We start from the raw sequence: 22,141 nt of genomic DNA on the forward strand, positions 1-22,141 counted from the left end.
GAGTTGAAAATATAAAGTAAAATGTATCAGTTACAGAAAAAACACATCTGTATTGTTACAGTAAGAGTGCTCACGCAGTTCAGTTGACGAGCATCATCTCTGAGTCATGAACCTTGACAGCTTCTGATCATCATCACATTTCCTTCATTACTGATCATGGTTTTGCTTAGGGGAAGAAAGGATTCATTTAAGTCCTCAAAGTTAAACTTGGTTCCTTGTCTACATTTATAGTAAACAATAATTGAAACTAATTCAATGAAACAAACTGGGGTCTGACTAAGAATGTCGTGGAACACCAGGCAGCCTGAAACACCATCTCCCAGAATTGTATTCTCCTCCAGTCCTGGTAGAGACTAATCTTGCTCTGTAATACATCACAATTAAATCTATGTCTGTTAATCACTGCAGCAAAAATACTCAGTTGGTGGCAAATATTAGGCTAAAGGTTAGGACACTGACAGTTGCTGTCGTGGGTTTGCTAAAGTTTGAAAGCAGGAAATAGCCAGACCGCCCCTCTTCCACGTCTCTCCATGCACAAGGGACAGAAAAGAGGTACCCTTTTCCCACGGACAAAAAACATAAATTCTAAACTACCTCCTACAGTTTCCTGTGAGTTCAAAGGCCACTTGCATCCTGACCAGCTCTTAGCTCCTCACAGTTATCCACTGTCAACTCAGAAATCTGCAGCCCATTAAAAACGCACAAGTTGAGGACAGCCCAAAAGAAAGTGAATTAAAATGACAAATATCACAAGGAATATCATTTTGATTCAGTAAAGCCCTTCCTTTTTTAATCAGTGCTGCAGCAAAGTTTCCATTCTGACATGCCAGAGAAACAGAAAAAAAAGGAAAGGTCGGGCAGAGCTTATGTTAAAATGTGGAGCACCTTGGTCTGAGCATTTATGGTCTTGTCTTGCAAACCTAACTCGGCAAACAGCATGCGAGTGGAACATGTGGTTTGAGAAAAGCAGCAGAATAAAAATAAAAATGTACCAGTTCAGTCAAGCGCTATTTGCAGAAGTGATGGAAGCGGAGGCTGCAGCAGAGGGCACTTCCCAGAAATAACCCGCCACCCACAGCATTGGGCAACTTGTTTTTTTTAAACATGCAACGAAATGGTGCTTAGCTACTGCTGGGTTAACCCCAGTTAATTGCACCACATGTAACCTCACCGAAAGCTGAAAACCAGCTAAGAGATGACGGCGTTTGGCTCCCTCTGCAATAGTTCACACTAGCACTTCACAGAGCCCTACCATAGTGGTAGTGAGTCCTGCACTTCATGGGCCTGCTGCCCCCCTCTCTCAAGCGAATGGAAAAGCTGATTTGCTGGAGAGCTGTTTCACACTGTCCATGCTTCTGTAATTACACCTTTATTGCTTTTGCTTCATTTCTCGCATTTTCTTGCCCATCAAGTAACTCGCTTTTTGTCCATTTTTACTCACAATGTCCAAAAGGGAATAAACAAGGAAAAAGGGCAGGCGGCAAAACTCAACATCCGACTGCCATTTTTAGGTAATGCTGAAGCAATGATCGTGGCTAATAAATGTGCAATGTACATCATTTTTAACTGGGCTACTGTCGTAGGCAGTTTTGCATTGGATTACACCCCGAACGGTTCTCCTTTTCCATACACATCGCATGAACTATTTTCCCGCAGAGTGAGGGCCACCTCAGAGCTGTTGCTCCAGCAAAATGGCCCGGGCACGTTATTTGATGTTTCTTCTCCTGTTTTCTGGATATGCGTTTGTGTTTGTCAGTGGCCTTCCTCCGGCGAGACCACAGCTTCCCGTCACCACTTTCGAAACAGTTCATCTGCTCTTGCTGTCTTGCTTAGGGAGTAGGGCTGGTGGCAGGAAGCCACAACTGCTCGCTGTGTTTATCTCTCCCCATCTCACAGCCCTGACAGAGCAAGTCTATTTGGATAGCAAGAAGCAGCGGTAACTAAGCAGCCACAAAATACTAAAAGGGACATTTCCCAGCTACTTACACTGCTAAGAGTAAATGCAAAACAAGGCCCTTTTAGCAAAACAAGTATATGTTTTCATGAGAACGAAGTGAGAAAAATGAATAGCAGCTTTTGCGTAGGTGCATTTACTTCCATAACCTTCGACAAAATCTTTGTGCTTTAGAATAAGTTCTGCTTCTCCCTAATGATTAGTTTCATTGTCAAGGAAATTAGGAATACTGTAAAATTCCCATTACAATCTTTACATAATCCATCTTGAGCTTTTATGTGGCTAATCCAGAGCCATGCACAAGCCATCTCGCCTCTTCTAGAAAGCAGCTCCCATTTCCCTAAGGAATAACAAAATGACTGCCTCTATGAAGCAGCCTCTATGACCCCTTCCTGTCACGTTTGACACCTCCCCTCAGGAAGAGGTGTTTTAAGCAAATACTGCCAACTAGTTACAAGACAAGGCGCATAATGCAACTTTTAGATCTAGACCTAAGCGTTCCCGAAGGACTCAGCATGCAGCCCTAGGATTTCAGCTCAACATAATCTGCCTGGTGAGGAGCAGCTTGGAAGTTCAGATCTAGACCACAATTCAGCCCAGATCTGCAGGTGTTCAGGGCAGACCTGCGTTCTCCAACCATTTCTATTATTCAAAGTCCTTAAACAAGTAGTCGACTGCAACAATTTCCAAGTAAGACAATAACATAACTGCTGTGCGACTGCTACTGGCAAAGTTATTCTTCCATTTCCAGGTGGGTTCCTGGAAGCAAACGTGAAGTTTTACATCAGTGGTGCTCCTGAAAACCAAGATCTGATCCTATAGACATGACTGACTGGCCCAGAGAGAGAGAGAGAGGCCAACTTCAGAGGGGTTCTGCATGCAGACAGCCTACGGGCTTGACAAAACCAAAATCCAATCTTTATGCCCCCCAAATCATTATCTCCAGTAGGCTTACATTATAAGCAATGACAAGTATATTTTAAATAAGAAGTGGCTATGCCTACATTCCTCAGCTAACCCAGAAAGGGAAACTGCCCTCGGTGTGTACAACGGTCTTGCGGACGCTGCGCCCCACGCGGGCCATCTCTGGGGCTGCTCTGCGAAGGCATTTGTGCATACTCAGGTTCTCTGAGTAGTAGGTGACATTTCCTGACAGATTCTGGCAGCCTTTGAGCACCACCTTCAGTGATGCAGAGCAGTCGTAAAGGTTAATTGCCCAATTAGACAGGGTTTAGAGTTGTTTTGCATTGCTGGAGCACCACAAAGCAGATTGGAAAAAAAAATGAGCGCATCTGGCCAATATTTTCTTTTCATGAGGAAAATGTAAAAATCAAGGGCTGAAATAACCTAAATACAGAGATAGCTGGAGCTTGTACTGGAACGTTTCCAGTGCTCTGGAAGGAGTTAAAAGCAAAGCTCTCCAATCCCTCCTATTCCAGCTACAGTAGGGCAGAGAGGTAGCCAGGGGTGGGCAAGGAACCTAGTCCCTGTACGCCCTGTACACCCTGGCCTAGCCAGGCTGTGCGACGGTGAGAGCAGCTGTGGCTTCCTGCCACTCTCCTTAGGCAGTAGAAACAACTTCTGAAAAAACGAGAAAAGGCAAAAAAAAAAAAAAAAAAAAAAAAAAAAAGGCAAAAAAAAAAGAAGGCAGCAATCACAACTTTCCAATGGAAGTATCCAAAAGCTTAAGAGGGAGAGGGGTGCAAGGAAGGGGCCAATAAATTAGGATGCAGACAAGCTGAGCTGAGCTCGCGGCTCCGCCACGTGCCGCTGCGGCTGCTTATCCTCCCGCGGGTCCCTCCCGCAGCTCTGCAGCTTTTCTCCCCACCTGCTACTCGCGGGTGCCTGGCGCTGCTTTTTTTTAAGGAGTTTTGCTGGCGGAGGTGATGCTGGCAGCATGTTTCTGAGGCGAGGAGCACTACGAGCTCCTAGAGATGGCGGAGGTCTCTAGAGACAATTTTGAATGCAAATAAATACTCGCTGTAATCATCTAGACACTGGCAGGCATCTCAGTAAAGCGGATTCATTTTCAGGAAAGCTGCCTGATTACTTTCAGGTTAATATATTTTAATGAGCACAGCAAACTGCTGTCTACATAAAATATTGGCTGTAACAGTGTTTCTCAAGCTGTCAGTTGTAACTACCAGAGGAGTCATGGGAGAGTTAAAAAGGACCAAAGCTCACAACAAAAGTTAGTCCTTTCACAATATTTTTATGTTAAAACACCAGTGATCTAAGGCAGTACATATATCTGTTGACAGGTAGGTGGTATTCCGAATTTGCTGGATTTTCCTGAGAATGGGCAAATGAATTTCTTTTCAATTCATACTTGGGAAAAAAAAAAAAAAAAAAAAAAAGTGAAACACTCCACTGGAGCAATAAGAGTGAGGAAAACACAAATGCGGAGCCTCACTTATTAAAAGCACCTGAACATTACCAGACTCCTATTTGCTTATAGTCTTTATGAAGGTTTGAAAATGCTGTGGTGTTTTGTAAGATTCCTGAGCAGCACGATGCCTGTTGTTACAGGTCTTTCAGGTCCTGGAGGGTGCCATGAAGCCTTTATGGTGGTGCCCGGCAGCCTGGTGCCTTCCGGGCACCCTTGGGTGCTGAGCAGTGCCACAGCCCAGCCCGGTCCTCGCCCCTGGCCTGAGCTGGCCCTGCCTCTGGATGGACCCTGGACCTGGCTGGGTGCTTGTGCGTCCGGGGCTTCAGCCGTGACCCCTTTTCCAGCCTGCAGCGGTACCGACCTGGCAGGCTTCCCACCTCCCCGTCCCATGCGACAGACAAAGCCATAAGGAACAAGAAAGCACGAGCAGAAGGAATAGCAGCAACGGGAGAGGTGGAAGGACAACATTTGTGGAGTGGACAAGATGAGATCCCTTGGTTAAAACCAACACCCTACCATTTTTGGGGGGTTATTTTACATTCGACAAGCACTGCAGGAGTAAATCCCTCCATAGGACCCTGGCTAGATGACAGAAGTTGCAAAGGTCAGGCTCGGCACATAATTTTCCAGCATTCAGGCTATCAATGGCTTCACTTCATCCTGTTAGACTGTGCTTTCCACAAACATGGCATAATGATCTGTTTGGAAGTTTCCTCTAATTGTATTAGAATTGAAAATGAGTTTAAAGGGAATCTAAAATAGTTTGTTTTTAAGCTAAAGAGTGGGAAGTGCTGAACAGGACTGCGAAAGAACATGGAGACATTCAATTTAGGTGAACTGATTTAAAATCTTGCTCAAATCAGAAGGGACTGGAGGTATAATCACTATTAGGCAGTTATGCAACAGCCATATGTGAAATCATGAGCTGCCTCAAATGACCTGAGCTCGTACTGTAAAGACGCAAGGCCTCCGCCTAGTTTTCCCCCTTGAAAGCTATTGCAGGAATAGCACAAGGAAAACACATTTCCGGGTTACTGACTCCAAGCTGCAAAGTGGTTGTTTGGTTTTGATATTCGGGAAAGAACAAGTAAATACCTTGTTCAGAGCAGAGCTACATTGTTCCAGCTCGAGCTACCGCTCGAACACTTGTCACCTCACGGCTTAGGGAGAGATGCCATCAAAATTAGAAATGCAGCGACACAGACATTTTAACAGCTTATACAAGGGAACCAGAGACTCTCGATATAAGGTGGGTTGGCAAATCCAAACGGAGAGGTTTGGACTGACACGGCTTTATAGAAAACAAGATTTCCGTTGCCAGGGTTTCTGAGCGGGCACATGTTGCAAGCCATCAGTAAAGGCGCTGAATTAAAATTAAATCAGGAAGGCTGACAGGAGGTGTGCAGCTTCTGAAAACAGAGCCGACGGCGCTGAAGGCAAGGGCTCTGCACGTGTTCAGCCACCGCTGCTGCTCCGTCGCTGCGAGCGCACAGGGGCAAGATGGTCTTTTTTCCCTTTTTCCATAAACGGTGTTTCTACCCTTTTGCCGTGGAAAGGCAAGTGTCCCGTCAGCTTCACAGCAGACGCAACTAACTGCTAAAAACTCTGTACAAAATGGTAAACCAATATATTGAATGTTAGTATGTTATTGAAGCATGCTCACAAAAACTGTATGCATGATGTTTTAAAAATAAATACTACATGGAAAATCTCAAACGTTCTATTACTTTTTAATAAAGAAGGGATAACTAGCAAATACATTAAAAATAAATTCCAACAGATTTGAAATCTGATGCTGTCTGTGGATATGAAATACTGGTGTCAGTTCTATGTTCTGGTATCAACCATATGACATGACAAAAATACGTAACTGTCACTAAACTGATTTTTAGAATAAGAGAAGATTGTGAAAAGTTATATTGATGGTTTATCTATCTCTGCGCTTCAAGAGAATTTTGAATAAAGCTTGAAAGGCAAAATATTACGGGCCATAGAATGGAATTACATAGTACAGAAGATATGGGGCTTTTTTGTTAGAATACTTTCTCTCTTAAAATAAATGACTGAAAACTACACAATAAACAAACTTGAATAGCTTTTAATTCCAGTCTCCAAAAAAAAAAAAAAAAAGCAAAATAGAAAAACCATTTATATAAGAACAGTAATTCAGAGTAGCCTGTATGAAAGCGTCTTTAAACCAAATGGAATACATTCTGTCAGTCCTTAATACTCTTCTGTCATTTGTTCCAAGTCTCAACCCTGCTATGCCTGTGAGATACCTGACCTACTTGCTTTCAGCCCCTACCAAATGATGGATTTGCTAGAACTGAGAGGGCTACTCCACTTGATAAAGACGGCATGCTGGATATAAAAGTAAATGTTCCAAGCTTTCCAGTGATAATGAACAGAAGTCCTATTTTCAAATGTTACAGACACTTTAAAAATTCAAGTCTAATTAACTTGGACGATGTCATTTTTCCTTGATTTTGATTGCTCTAAAATGATATAAGCCATTTTGATCTTTAAAAATGTGTATTTTCCTTTTCTTGTGATTCACAGATACAATGCAATGCATCATTTCTATGATATCTGTTTTGCAGAGATAATAGTTTCCAGGCAATATCATGGTCTTTCAGCAAAACAGAAATTCTGATGGAATCTATGTGTAAATACGAAGAGAGTCCACACTGGATCTGTGTTGAAGAAGGGTTTACAATTTAGGTATGATTCTTCATAGGGAATGGATGATAAAAGTTCAGGCATCATTTAAACTACATTATGAATGTCACCAAAGCAATTCCTCTTGCATCATAACCTGCTAATCACAATATATATGTCACCGTATGCGACACCTACATAAGATTCTGGAACTACATACTATACTGTTTTATAATAATACTAAGAAGCTATAGATAGGATCACTGAAATAAAAATAAATAAATATTTGAGGTCTAAAGCTCATGTGAAATTAGGACACTCAGAAAAGAGTTGTGCTAAAATTAACAGACATTATACATCATTGTGATGTGCTGCTGGAGATTACTACATGAGCAGCAGAGCTAGTAAGGTCTTTAACCTAAGCTGTGAACTTTGTACTCAAATACTCAGGCATCCACACTGGGTCTGTTCGGCTTGCCAGTCTGTAAGAGAACTGACCTCCAACCAGATCGGCAAAAGTTTTGTAAAGCGGCTGCAGCACAACTGAGTAAGTATAAACGACAATCTACAAAACAGGACATGTCAAGAGACCCTGAGATTTCTTCAAGCTTTGAGGAAGCAGCTTTATGCATCTACTTCATGGTAAAAACGTACTTTCTGGGTTTACAGCAGAGCTAAAGCTGAAACAGCACTCCTTTAGCTTTAGAGGACGTGAAGGTCAGTTTTGCTAATGCCAAAGTTGTCTTTCTATCCATGTCATAGACAAGGAGAGAGAATTCCCAGTTGCAACCCATCAGATTCTTTCAGTAAGAGCCTATTGTTCTCCTCTCACTTTCTTCTATCACCGGTCAGCTTCTGTGTTACCTCTCGTCTTCCTTAAGACGCTAAGCTCTTCTGAACAAGGATTGCGATGTCCTATGCAGTTTCATAACACATAACAAAGGCTGGTCACAATCCTCACAAAAACCTTTGGATGCTACTGCAGTAAAAATAAGAAGCAACACCGGGTACTAGAGCAGCCAAAGAGTACCCTGATGACGTAATTACAATTATATTTCTATTGCAAGGACAATGATGAACTAGTTGCTGAGCCTTAAGTTTGTACGAATGTTCCAGTCCATCGTCAACTACCATGTATATAATTCTTCTACTTTGTGTGTGAAACCTTTTCCAGAAGAACAAAGTACCTAACAAAATGTGAACTTTGTCTGCATAAATAAAACCATCTGGTCTGCTGTCTAACCATCTGGTTTGTCTAAAGTTTATGGTCTCCTGAGTGTTATTCACAGGCCCACATACGATCAAGCTTCCACGGACATTTTTATTTGGTAAAAGCTTTCCCACAGCACTTTATTTTTTCTATCTGTTTTTGATCTTGTAAAAAAAATTGTCATTTTAATACATGTGTTGTAATACTGTGTGTGTTTGTGTTTCTGTGAACTGCTTGTAATTCAACCAGTGGGTAGATATTACAGGCCGGATTCCCTTGGGAGCAGCTGAGGGAAGAGAACTACAGGAGAGCTATTTGGAGATACCAAATTCTAAGACTTCTCTGCTCTTCCCTGCTTTCCCTGAACAAAGCATTTTATTAGGGTGGACAGACTACTTTAAACTACATAAGCTATCAACATACAACAATACTTTGGGGACTCATTGGCCCCTGTCTCAATTCAAGGGTTACGGTTGCTAACAGGTAACAGCCGCTGCGACAACTCTACACCAGATACGGACTTCACTGAGTTTGACAATTCCAAAATTCCTGCCATTACGTAGTGTTCAGATAACCTACCACTATTTAGCCCTGCGTGAAAAAATATGTATTAGTACTTTTCTTTAGTACTAAGGGCTGAACAGTTACTGCATTTCTGCTAACTCGCTCTCTTTGCTTCACAAACAAGTTTTTCCATCAGGAGCCCTTACAACGCCTTGCCAAAAGGGTTTGTCCTCCTTTAGAGTTCAACTGCTCCAGTTTCTGGAGAAAATATCTCAGTTCCCTGGTAGGTCACGAAGCATACAACAGTTCATGAGCTTTGATACTTCTGCCTTATCTGCCCTCTTACTACAGGCAATGGAAAATGTTTTGCTTGAAACAACAAACAGATTCAAAATCAAAAATAGAAATGACCTAAGTAGAGATTAATATAACTTAACAGAAAATACCTCTTTCTGTTTTAAACAGTGATTGATGTTTCAGCAAATGAAGCCTGTGCATAATTAATAGTCTATTTACACAGTCAGTAGCAAAAATCACAGCTTGTCATGTTAGAAGATGGTGGTTTTCTTGTATGCACTACATCAAAAGGGAGATTTAAAGGGAAACGCAAAACTACAGATCATGGAGGGCTAAACAGTATTTACAATCTGGACACGGCTAAATCAACTGCAGCAAGAAGCGTATCCAAAATAGGCCTCCGTTTCTATTCACTTCTCAGATTTCTTTCACATTGAAAAGTGGAAAGGATCCTAACAGACCTGTGGAAGCTAAGACCCAAGACAGTTCATCTCCCTGCAGAAGAGTTGAGAAAGGGCAGCTGGATCCCACTGGACCCTGCTGTGTTTAGTTTCTAAAAAAGGGAACTAAAAGGAGAAGCAGCCTCCAGAGGCAGCAGACTACAGCAGGAAGCTTTGAGATGCAACTCTGTTCTAAAAAAAATAGTTTCATGTATGCAATTCTGTTTACTTGTTAGCTTATTTGTGTAGCTTGGAGGTACCGGGTCGCTTCCCAGTCAGCTTCTTATAACTTTAATTCCTGTTGATATTTAAAAGTGTGAGAATGTGTATGAACTCACGCACATACTTCAGAACAGTTTCTGTAGGTATATAGGAAAAGACTCGAAAGTAATTCTGATTTACTGTCAACTAAATTTCACTAAAGCCTTGTTCACTATAATACAGATCATATATACATAAATCCCTATTCCAAATCTTTGATTTTAGATTTTTGCCTTTAATGTAGGGAGATATTCTAGAATGAGCAGCTAATAAGCACTTTCCGGCTAAACCATGTTAACTGAATACATGCACTTCCAGCCTGTTATAAACAGGATGCCTGTTGTAAATTTGGGTCACAACATTTTATCAGATACTACCAACAAATCAAGTAACATTGCTAAAAAAATGAGCAGTAATTCATGTTGCCTTAATGACTGTCTACATGTTTAGATCCAGGGTTGAGTTTTGGATTTTTTTTTTTTGTTGGACTGAAAGAACTATCCTATTTAGTCAAAAAAAAAGTTAAAAAAATTAACTGTGATGTTCCCCAAGTAGCAAAGTTAAGAATGAGTCCTGAGTGATCTACTGTATTGCTCATTATTTGCATACAATGTTGGAGTACTTGTGAATATGCTTATCAATTTCTACATTACTAATTGGCACGTGCCTTCAATCTCAATGTGACATAAACCTTTATAGTCTGTGAATGGGAGTCAGTATTCACAGCAAGCAGGATAATCCATATCCTTATGTTCCAGCACTTATGTTATACAGCTTTCTTACAGAAAGATAATAAATGAAAAATTTTGCTTTAGACTTTAAATATTTCCTTAGAAAAGATTATTTATTAATCTGAAAATCTTGTGTGATCCTTATTTGTTTTCAGAACAAAATTTCTAAGAGCTGGGAAGATTTGTTTTCTGGCATGCATCAAACATTTTTCCATTGGTCACAGCATTCTTGCACTAATTGAGTTTAGAAAATTCTTCAGCTGCTCCCTGGATGAATACAATCTGTAAAAAGCAAGCAATGGGATCCATTAGCTAATTACACTTTATCATCAAACATGCATCAATAGCAAAATGTAACATGATAACTATGTTCTGGTACTCCAGCTCTTAAGAGATAGTAAGAATTGCCATAGAAGAGCATATCAGTATCTTCTTCACTGCAGTATTTCATACTTCTCAGTGAAGGAGCCCACTGATTTTCAAAATGTATAAATTGAACAAAATAGGAACCTTCTGAGGTCTGGAGTGATGATTTTGCTGTCTGAAGTAAAAACTTTGGGGAATTTGTTTTATTTCAGTACTTCTCATGCATGAAGTATCAATAAATATTTCACTGGTTAAAATGATCCATTCTGCTAAAAAAATCCACAATAGATAATTCAATAGAAACCTGTGACCTATTGAGAGCTGGCATTGAGTTTTTTATGTGATCATGGTTTACGCTGAAGAAATATTTCTTCGTATTTTCTATTTTCTCTAAATGTCCTTTTACTTTTAGAACTCTCTTTTTTATGTTATATAACAACATATATAGGAATAACTGAACATATTCTGGCATAGTTCTCCCCTTTCTATTAATATTTCAGATATTACATGAGGAAGGTAGAGATAAAAGAAATTTCTTTCTCTAATTTCCTCTCTTTTAAATAGGAGGAAATTTAGAATCATATTACAGCTGGCCTTACTAACACATTGACCTTGACTATTTGTTACGCTCTCAGTAGTTACATACTTCTGTGCAAGTGAAAGCTAAAATGCTGTTCTCCTGGAATGTTTACCCTTTGAACTTCATGTGAATCTGATTTCTAAAAGATGACAAAGTCCAAGTGGAAAACCAACACCATGATTTCACTGAAAAGTCAAGTCACTCACTATTTTAAATGCCAAACTGTGTAACTTGGATATGAATAGAGTCTGCTAATCTCCCCCAAAAAGAGATAATTTTCAATAGGTTTGACTCCTGAGTGTCTCTGTATGCAGACACCAAATAAAATCGCCATTAGCATTCACGTAGTTCAAGAGCATGAGTTTAAAGTGTACTAGTTATGCAACTTTACCTTGACAGCATTGATGAACAATTGATTGATACCAAAGTTTTCCCTAGACTTAACACTGGCAAATTTGCAAATGCCAAACAAACAGATGTAAGGCTCAGCCTAGCTCACTAAGATTCTGCCTGGTGGACCTCTGCCACTCCCTTCCTTCCCTCCTCCCCTTGGAGCCACATTACCTAGACAGTATTTGTGCTTCAGTAGTGTAGAGAGGAAACCACAGGAGACAAGCTATATTCCCCTGCATTGCTATATGCTGCTGGCAACTATTTTCAGCAAACTGTCAGAGCAGAATGAACATACCTGGTTTGTGGGAGGAGAGCAGGTCGCAGGAACATACACTACAGCTTGCAGTGAGGTCAAAGCAGCCCAAGCACTAGAGGCCAGTGAGTGAGAGACTGAGATTCTCAATTCCTGAAAGCCCACTAAACTGCTTTTTAGAAGATTTATTAGTAGAAAGATACTTGTGAGTCCAAGGATACCAAACAACATCTGTTAAGACAATACAGAATCACTTTGAAATCAGGGACCTAAGATTTAAGCCACATCCAAATATTTTTTCTCCTGTTAGAAAAGAATAAAAATGCCTTGACAAGTTGGGTTCAAACCTGCGTTCTTTCTCTTGAGATGCTCTTTCTGGTAAGAATGTCTTACCAGCAAATGCACCTTAATTTCTATGGGCCTGACTATTCACCGTTTGGCATATTGTATACCTATCTTTTCACACTTGTGCAAAGTAAGGTAAAAAAAGGCTGTCAAACAAGTGTCTTACATTCCACAGGTACAATTATTTTAGGAAGTGAAGACAAGAGTCTGTAGCTGTGAAGACAAGAGTCTGTAGTTGTGTTTGGAGATTCTTGCTCTGCTACCCTTTCTGAAATTACAAATACATTACCAAGTACTCTGTGCTCAGTAGAATTAAGCAGACATTATTGGTGTTTCTGTTTCTCTGTACAGTCCTCTTCTTGAAGCTTTTTTTTCCATCTTGCTGTTGTCAGTGAGAGCATTCTTTTCCTTTTGGTTCTCCTTGTATACAGGGATATTTAGGATCTATTTTTCTCTCTTGTCCTATAGTCTAATTTCTGCACTATGAGATTTCTAAATTAAATGCTTTTTAGGTCTTATTCACATTTTTATAAGCTAGAAAGCCAAAGAAACAAACCTCACAACATCTTTAACCTTATTTTCTAAGCTATGCTATCAATATATGCTTGCCTTCCTGTTTTGCTACCAGAAAACAGAAAGATAGGTATGTGTACCTATAGCTAGGCACACAACTAGTTTTGTAAACTGTTTCTTCTAGGATGAATGTTTTTAGCTCGAGGTAGATGTGTGCAGTAAACTAATACCTGAATGAGGATGAATTCTGCAGGTCATAAGAATGCAAGCACAAAAAAGGTAAGCTTTATATAAGCAAGCACTGGAAAAGCCTCTATATGGGTCTGCATTGGCAGATCTAAAATAAGACCCACAAAAGGAACTGACTGAGATTTATTTTCTTTTAAAAGCACACTGAACACATAACAAAACTCAGTTACTAATGGATCACCTTTGGCTTTGAGTCTCCACTGAACCTTTTTGTCTAACTGGGTTATTTAGGAGGTATTTATTCTCTTGTCATCTCAATATAAGTTGTGTGATGCCTAATATTTCAGCTCCTACAACTTCTACTTTCATTATGCAAGTAAAAGGTTTTTATTAAACCTAGTCACCTATTTTCACGAAATACGTAGACTTTGAAGCCTCCATTCTTCCATGAAACCTAGCTGAAACTGGCCAACAAGTTAGCCATCATTCCCTCTTTCCCACAAGTGTTGGGGAAGGAATGGATGATAGGCATGTATGACTGCATAAACACTGTTCCTTAGGAAACTAGCCTTAAAAAAAAGGAGGTCACATTACAGCTTCGTACAATTGGGGGTTTGAGATGTGCTAAATCTTGCACACTCTGCACAGTACTATTCACTTGAATAGAACTAATCACTCAAATTGCATAAAGCTAAGTGCTTGTCTAAATCCTCACATGACTGATGACTAATGTTCAGTATTGAAAATTCTGTCCAAAGACAGAGGAACCGATTGTTTCATTTGAACATTCAACTCTCTCATTAATCAAAGTAATTTAAATCTCTACTGTTTAAAATATCTAAGAAGCGTGACTTTGTTTAATCCACAGCTTCTGCTTTTGTATTTTTGGAAAATTTTGCATACTAAATACTAAACCTTAAAATAAAATATAGTTTGGATCAGACTTCAACTCCACGTTCTATTGATGAATACTGAATAAGGAAGACAGACATAAGTTCAGTTCAATGGTGCAAATGGCCCTGGGACCTAAGCAGAAATTCTTGACTTGATCTTAAGCATAATGGGCACCGATCTTTTAAGCAGATATAAAGAATTGCCTGATTACTCCTCAATGTATGATGTTACTGTAAAATACAGTTTAAATGCTTTATCTTCTCCTGCAATTTATTAAGCTTCTGGAAGAAAGGTATCTACTGAATTTGTATTGCTGCACCTCAAGAAGGCGCATCAGTGACCAGAAACCCCACTGTTAGCTTTCTGGGCATGCAGTAACTTCATTCAGTTTATACTGTATGAAGCCCAGCTGGGTTCTGCTTGTGTTTGGGATACCTAATTATGGTACAGCACGGTATCAGTGCTGAAAGTTTCAGAAGTGACTCGAGAATGCCTCTCCTCACGCTGTGCCTCTTCCCTAGCCCCCTCAAGAAGCCCTTCAAACGGCTGTTAAGAAATGCCAAAACTTAGGCAGCGACCCTCTCCCCCTAGCAAATATCAACTGTTCCAGTCAGCATCGTCTCTGCTTCCCTCAGCAGCGCTGCGCCCATACTCGCAGCCTCCTCCGGGCGGCGCCCGCCCGCCCCCCCCCTCCCCTCTCGTCCCCTCCCTGGCAGCGGTAGGTATGTTCCCTCCCGCCAAACCCGGCGAAATCCTGCAAGCGGAGAGCCAAAAGCAGCACTGTTAAGCGAGCACGAAACCTTCAGCTGACAGAAGCTACTTTTCGGGACCGGCCCAACGCGCCGACCCAACACCCGCGCAAACGCGACCCCTCGCCCCGCCCAGGGACGGCGGTTAACGTGCGGCCGTTAACGGACGCCGCGCGTCACCCCTCGGCCCCACCCCTCCTCCGCTCGGCCCCGCCCCGCCCCGCCCCTCGCCGGGCTGCCGCCAAGCGCGGCCGGGCGCTCTGTCGCACTGCCGGAAGAGAGGGTTGCGCTTTGCGGCCGCGCCGCCCCTGAGAAGCGCCCGGGAAACCCCGTCGCTCCTTTTGCTGAAGCGCCGCCGCGGGGAGGGTGAGTGTCCGTGGGCTCCGGCCCCGCCGCCCGGCCCGCGCCCCTCTAACGCCGCCTCCCTTCCTCTCTGTCTTCCAGGAGGAGCCATGCCGGCCAAGGGCCCCCTGCAGAGCGTCCAGGTCTTCGGGCGCAAGGTGAGGTTGGGGCGGTGCGGCCCCCTCCGCCTTCCTCGCTCCGGGCCTGCCGCGGCCTGAGGCGCTTGGGGCCTCGGCTCCAACCCCGAGCACCGGGGCTGCGCCTTCGCCAGGGCGCAGCCGCTGCGCGGCGGAGCCGGTGACGGTGAGGCCTGCTGGCCGGCCCACGTGGAGCGCGGGAGCACGCTGTGGCCTGGCTGTTCCGGGGCGGCTGCCCTGGGGCCCTTGCGAAAGAGGGGAAGGGTTTCTCCCCGCAGGGAGAGGGGCCGGGTCCGCTGGGTCGGAGCTCTTTCCTCCTGGCTGGGGAGCGCTCAGGAGCGGCCAGGCCGCATGGGCGCGGTTTGTCGTCGCTGGATCCCGAGAGCCATGTTAAACGAGATGGTGGTGGTAGCAAAGTAAGATTAGCGCCGCTGAGATCCACTGGCCCGAAAAGCCGTTGGTAACAGGCTCTTGTGAAGAGAAGAGCCGCTGAAGTGCTGAGTTGCAGCACAGCAAAGGTATTCTTCCCACGTTTAACTTGGTTAACTTTGGTTAACTTGGTTAACTAATTATTCCACATTTAACGTCAAACTTGGTATAAGTTTACTAAGATAATGCCTTAATGTTCTGAGTGAACCGCTGGGAATGCAGGAAATGGGACTGCTTTGTTTAGTGCAAGATGTTAATCTTTGGTGTTAAACTAAGATTTGTAGATGGTTAAAAATTCACAGGAAGTCTCTTTGCACTGCTGATGTAGAAACAAATGAACTGTTGTTCTAATGTACATTTGGATTTTTAGAAAACTGCAACTGCTGTTGCTCACTGCAAGAGAGGAAATGGCCTCATTAAAGTGAATGGAAGACCTCTGGAAATGATTGAGCCCAGAACTCTGCAGTATAAAGTAAGCATCTTCCCTTCTTGGATATTAAGATATTTTTGTACAGTTAATTGCTTGGGAAGGAAAAGAATTGCAAGCCTTACTGGCTGTGTTAAATATTTTGTTGTGGGTTGCCTGATGAGCTGAAATACGGACTTTTCATTACAGAAAAGAAAAAAATACCCTTGTTATGATTAACTTATTGAAGGGCAAAAATGTTTTCTTGCCTAAATGGATTAATGTATAATTTATTCACATTGTATAAAGACATTTCAGGGCTATTCTCAGCAACTTTTTCGTAATTGTGATACAGTAAAATGTGTGTGTGTGTATATATATACATATATATGTAAAACAACTTGAGACAGTTGAGCATGATACTATGAAGTACTATGGAACAAAAAAGATTGCATAAACTAAATGATAGTTTTGATGTCAGAAGTATTTTTCAGCACTTCACATTAGTTTGCTTTTAATTGAAACTGATGTTTTAAAACCACATGAAGTTTCTTTAGGGCTTAGTAAGTAGCCATTTGACCATTGATGAGAGAATCTAAGATTGACTAGATATCAAATATAAAAAATAGTAGAGAAGAAGAACCATGGATTTCTTATGGCATTCTACTTGTGGAATTAATTTCTATTTGTCTTAATTGCTGTATGCATATGCTTTGTCATTAGGATTTTTGAAACAAACAAACAAAAAAAAAAAAAAAACTCAAAACTTTGTAACATTGTGCTTAGGTCCATACTGGTAGATGTCGAAGAACTCTGCAAGAGAGGTACTTAATTTGGATCTTTGTAAAATCAGGAGTGCATTTTTAAGAAAATTTAGTAACTTCGCATTGCAAAACCTATTACAAGCTTGAATCTGATCACAAATTACTTTTCTTAACTTTTTCTTTTTCCTATTTTTTTCCTAGCTGCTTGAACCTGTTCTCCTCCTGGGCAAGGAACGCTTTGCTGGTGTTGACATCAGAGTCCGTGTAAAGGGTGGTGGCCACGTAGCACAAATCTATGGTAGGATATCGTGAGGAACCTTCCATATGAGCTAGAAAAGCTCAAGCTTGACTTGAGTTCAGATTGGTAACTTGTATATCCCAGTGTGGATTTTTTTTTCCTTTTACATAAATACTCAAATGTAGTTGTTTAAGTGGACTTGATGGTTGTAGTTTACTTGTAGAGCTGCAGTATCTAGATAAGTTGAATGAACTAGCTTTATGACAACTGAGAAAATTTGAGAAACCAATCTTGGCATCTCACAACCTGGTAGGACTGTTGAAATGTAGCTGAACACACAGATTTTTGGAAGGGGAAAGGAGAAGATACCATTAGAAGTTGTATCTTCAGTCATAAAATTCCAGGTTGTTCAGAAGCATCTTTCCTCTGACTGATGAAGCAGTTGTTTTGCATGCAGGCTGTTGAGAATGCACTTGTACTAGTTTGCTTTTTACAAGTGGTAGATTAGCTTTGCTATTCTAGTTTGGGTTTAGGCCAATGTAATGGAGTTGACACTATAGAAAGAGCAGGGACATATTTCAGTCTCAAACTTGCCAATATTAATTTTTCAGAAAATTTTTCATTAAAAACATGATCTTGATGTCCTGACAGATAACAGGACAGCATAATCCCATGTTCCTGATTGGAGTTCTGAATGCTATGGCACATTAGCTGTTTGTTTTATTAAAGTATGCTCATGCCATCATATTGTCCCTTACCTCTACTTACTATTTGAACCTACAGGAAAATATGTTTGCTGAAAAGTGCATGCTTACTGAAAAGTATAGACATTTCAGAAATATGGTTCTAAGGATTTTGAAAATTGACCACTTAGTGAAGGATGAGCCTACATTAGTACTCCAAAGAGAAGGTGATTTAGGCTGCCCTTGTACAATTTCTTGACTAGCTGACAGTTGTCAGATCAGCAAATGAACTGAAGATGGGCTGTTAGCATAAATGCCTTCTGATTGACCAAAGTAGAGGTCACAGGGACTGTGGGGAAGGGGAGATTATGGAAGGAAAGGACAATTTGCCAGAAAATGAGACAAAGCAAGCTTCAAGTAGTATTCTGAAATTGACACTATCAGTGTTTATTTTGAAGTTTTAAGTGCATTTGGTGTCCTTACTGATGCATCATCTTTTTTAACAGCTATCCGTCAAGCTATTTCCAAAGCATTGGTGGCTTACTATCAAAAATGTAAGTTCATTGTTTTGATTGTGATTGATTAATATTAGCCTTAAATGGAAATGTATTGATTGTGATTGTTTTAATGCAAGAAATGCAGGTTTAGCTCAGTTGGTTAGAGTGTGGTGCTGCTAATACCGAGGTTGTGGGTTCGATCCCTGTATGGGCTGAGGGCTGGGCTAGATAGTCTACAGAGGTCCCTTCCAACCTTACCAGTCTATGATAATCTTATGATAAATGCTAGTATAGATTAATTCCTTCTGAAACTTCTTTTTTTTTTTGTTCTTACAGATGTTGATGAAGCTTCCAAGAAAGAGATCAAGGATATTCTAATCCAATACGATAGGACTCTGCTGGTTGCAGATCCGCGCCGCTGTGAGTCCAAGAAATTCGGAGGACCTGGTGCCCGTGCACGTTACCAGAAGTCTTATCGTTAAAGTCGTTCTACAGTCTTGTGACAGTCAATAAACATGGAAAGAATTTGATAAATATTTCATGTTCAATTTTTGTGTGTGTGGGGGGGGTAAATGCATTTGCTATATGTGTAAGTTCGCTCTGGCTCACAATGGATATTAATTATATTTAATGGGTATTAAAATCAGAGGACTATTTGCAATTCTCTTCTAGGCTTTCATAGTAAATCCTAATAAATAGTACAGGGGTTCGGTAATAAAAGAATCTTCTCACTATTCATGAATTTTTATTTTCTATTTTCTGATAAATGCACAACTTTATCCTATTTTTTGGGTATGTGCATCAGCATAGCAGTTAAAGCAGACTTCAAGTTTACTTTGTCAAAACTCTGGTAACCAGAGCAGTTATATATGTGTGTATATAGAGAGATTTTGTTGAAATCTTGCTGCAGCAGCTATTTCTAGATTATACAGAGGCAGAGTTTTCTGGATTAGTGCATAGAAATGTAGGAAATAGCTAAAATAACCAAGCCAGTATATTTTTATGGTATGGAAATACTATTTTGTAATTGTAGAATGTAGAAAAGGCTTCATGTATTACAAATGATGTTGGGCTGAGATACACTCATCCGTTGACTACCTGTTCACTCAGTACAAGCACAGAGGCAGGTGGACTTGCAGAAGTAGTATATAAATGATTTTTTAAAAATAAAAACCTTTGGATTTGGAAGCCAGTTTTGTTGCTTACGTCATGACATAGGGAAGGCAATTGAAGGCTTTAAGGCAACATGAACAAGCTGAAAATACTGCATTAATTTGGAAATATTTAGCTAGGGGGCATGTATCACACATGAAATGTTGGAAAAATTCTGTTTTTTTTCAGTAAGTGAAGCATTCCAAATTTTCATTCCAGAACTGATGTTAGGTGTAATTGAATGAGACCTGGGATATGAGCTGGTCCAATAGACATGTAAATAGATAAGTGTTATAGATAACTTTTTCCCATATTTGAAAACTTTTTTTGGACAGGAACTGGAAGAAACATTGGAGACTAAATCAAGAGCCTAGCTTCTATTAAATTGCTATGTGAGCTAGGTATTTTTTCTATCATATGTTAGTATGACAATGATGAACTACAAAGAAGCACCTTGAAATTCAAGTGTTCTTTTTTTCTAATGTGAGATTTCTTTTCTCACTTGTTTAATGGTAGGTCATTTCAGAGTACCCAGTCAACAAAAAGTTAAACTGACTTCCTTTATGAGTTTAGCTGGGGAGTTGGAAATAACACTTTTCCTGAATCAGGACAAAAAAAAAATATTAACATTTGTTATGATGTCTTTTTGCTTTTTTCTGTAGAAAGCAGTTTAAAGCATGTGCTTTGAAGTATAGTTATCAGAGAGTCAAATGTGTAACTTGGTTCTGAAAATAAATTTTGTATCCATCTCCCTCCTTAGCTTTCAGAGTCTACCACAAAATAGTGCATTACATGACCTAAGTAGAAATTGAGAAGTCTTATTCAAACCTCTTGCCCTTTCCCTGAAGTGGAAGGGATGATTATGTATACTATTGCCAATTTACATACCATTTTTTTTTTTTTTTTTTGGTCTGATACTAAGTGGACAATATATATTCTATTCCAGAACTCACAATCACTCTCTCCCTCTTTTTTTTTTTTTTTTTGTGTGTGTGTGTGTATGTGTGCGCGCGTGCGTGCGTGTGCTGGGTTCCCCTCTCTGCAGCAGCTTGCTTTTCTCAGTCCCTCCCTCAAATCTGACCTATTTCTCATCCAGTGGTGGCAATACAGAAATCTGTAGTTCCACAGTTTCTACTTTATCCTATAGTTTGGCTTTCTAAGGAAAAGATGCTACACACCTACAGCTTTTGAGGTTGGGCTAACTCTAGATTTGATTATTGAATTCCTATGAATTTTGTGAAAACTGGTGTTTTGATAGATGTTAATTAGCTTCAGCAGAAGAAAAGTAAGCCTCTATTTGGCTCACATGGTTACTGTAAAACAGTGGCTCACTGACTGCTTAGGAAATGGGTACTAACCTGCCAGTTGGCACATAGGTAGAATATACTGTGACTAGTCCAAAACTGATTCTTGTTTAACTGTTAGACCAGTCAAATGCAGGGTACAAGAGGATTCAGAGTTCCTGTGACGTGAAAGTCATGGAGGCACTATGGGGAGATAGAATACCCCGCGCGGTAACAAAAGGAGAGGGGTTCACAGTCACAGGGAAAAGAGATTTATTGGTTGTGCTGCCCACAGAACAGCTTGTAACAATTGGAAATTTTTGCTTTGTTGCTCTATTATGGAAAGGCTGAAGATAAAACTTGCATTGCTACTAATATATCCAGAGATAACATCTCTTTTTTTTCTTCAAACAAAAAGCTCTTAACATAATAAAAATGTGTTCTGAACTTAACTCTGATCCTGTGAAAGTGCCCTGTTAATCCCATAGAGTGATGTCATTCCCACAGGCTTGTTTTCTAAATGAGAAATATTAGTTGAAGTGGGCTGGTGTCCACCTGGGTGGTGAAGGGCTGATTTTTTTTTTTTTTTTTCCATAAGTGGCTATTTGATAATTAACCACTAGAGGGCTTAACTTCATTGGGAAAGTAAAACTAATGTGAAGTAAAAACATTAGGAAGACGTAATAAGACAAAATTTGTTCACAGTGTTTCCTTTTCTGGTGCTATGGTTCTGTGGGGCTGGCAGTCAGTTCTTTGGAGCATCTGCTGCGGCTGATGTGACCGTATCCTGTCACCATATCCTGTGACCATCCCACAGACAAGTGCCAACAATTAGATCTTCAAGCCCACAATGAGATTTTTTTTTGAGCCGCTCTGGAGATGATTGTTGGAACAGAAGAGCTGCTCCTAATCTGGTGTGGTCGAGGTCTTTCATTAGTTTCACCGATGTTAATCGTTAGGAAGATCAGACATACATATCAAAATGTGACCGTAACTGAACTTTCATTGAAAATACCAGCTCAGTGAAAATTTGCATATAAACTCTAAAGTATCTTTTTTTTCCCTTCTTTGTTAAGGACTATGTATTCAGATCCCAAACAAGAACCTGAACCCATGTCACTGAAGGCTGTTCTGTTCTCACTCATTATTATCAGTCTTGGTAAACTACGTGACCTGAATGTAAAATTAAGGCCTTTTAAGTGCTGTTCCTATGTTGGGAGCTCTAGGGAAAATTAATTTTTACTGTAATATGGAAATGTATAAACATTGAGAAGTTTCTATTTTTATAGAAAAATGTATAGCTTAAACATGGCACTTGTATTTTTAAATGTAAGCTAATGTGTGTTCTCTGTGTTCCTTTTCTTGTCAATGTGATTATTTTCTATAACATATTTTTTATATTTGCCTTTTTTTTTTTTCAGCAGTCCCAGTCTGTGAGCATTCCACTACTTGTGCAGTTAATGTATGTCATTGCCTGGATATAA

General features: G+C 40.6%; 1 protein-coding gene across 1 annotated transcript; it reads left to right on the top strand.

Moving 5' to 3' along the window:
* Positions 1–15,022: 15,022 nt before the first annotated feature.
* Positions 15,023–18,758, top strand: RPS16 (ribosomal protein S16). Its single transcript, XM_062584847.1, has 6 exons — positions 15,023–15,092; positions 15,171–15,226; positions 16,005–16,106; positions 17,006–17,102; positions 18,232–18,279; positions 18,559–18,758. Exons 2-6 carry the CDS (start codon positions 15,179–15,181, stop codon positions 18,702–18,704), a joined length of 441 nt encoding a protein of 146 aa, XP_062440831.1. The 5' UTR covers positions 15,023–15,092; positions 15,171–15,178; the 3' UTR covers positions 18,705–18,758.
* Positions 18,759–22,141: the final 3,383 nt, after the last annotated feature.

This window comes from Rhea pennata, chromosome 1, assembly GCF_028389875.1.
Source record: "Rhea pennata isolate bPtePen1 chromosome 1, bPtePen1.pri, whole genome shotgun sequence".
In the NCBI taxonomy this organism is placed as follows: Eukaryota; Metazoa; Chordata; class Aves; order Rheiformes; family Rheidae; genus Rhea; species Rhea pennata.

Excerpts from the sequence above, each read along its gene's own strand:
- RPS16 (XM_062584847.1), top strand. The coding sequence starts at position 15,179 with ATGCCGGCCAAGGGCCCCCTGCAGAGCGTCCAGGTCTTCGGGCGCAAG. Across the intron at positions 16,107-17,005 it reads CCAGAACTCTGCAGTATAAA|CTGCTTGAACCTGTTCTCCT; the intron begins GTAAGCATCTTC and ends TTTTTTTCCTAG. Across the intron at positions 17,103-18,231 it reads CCACGTAGCACAAATCTATG|CTATCCGTCAAGCTATTTCC; the intron begins GTAGGATATCGT and ends CTTTTTTAACAG.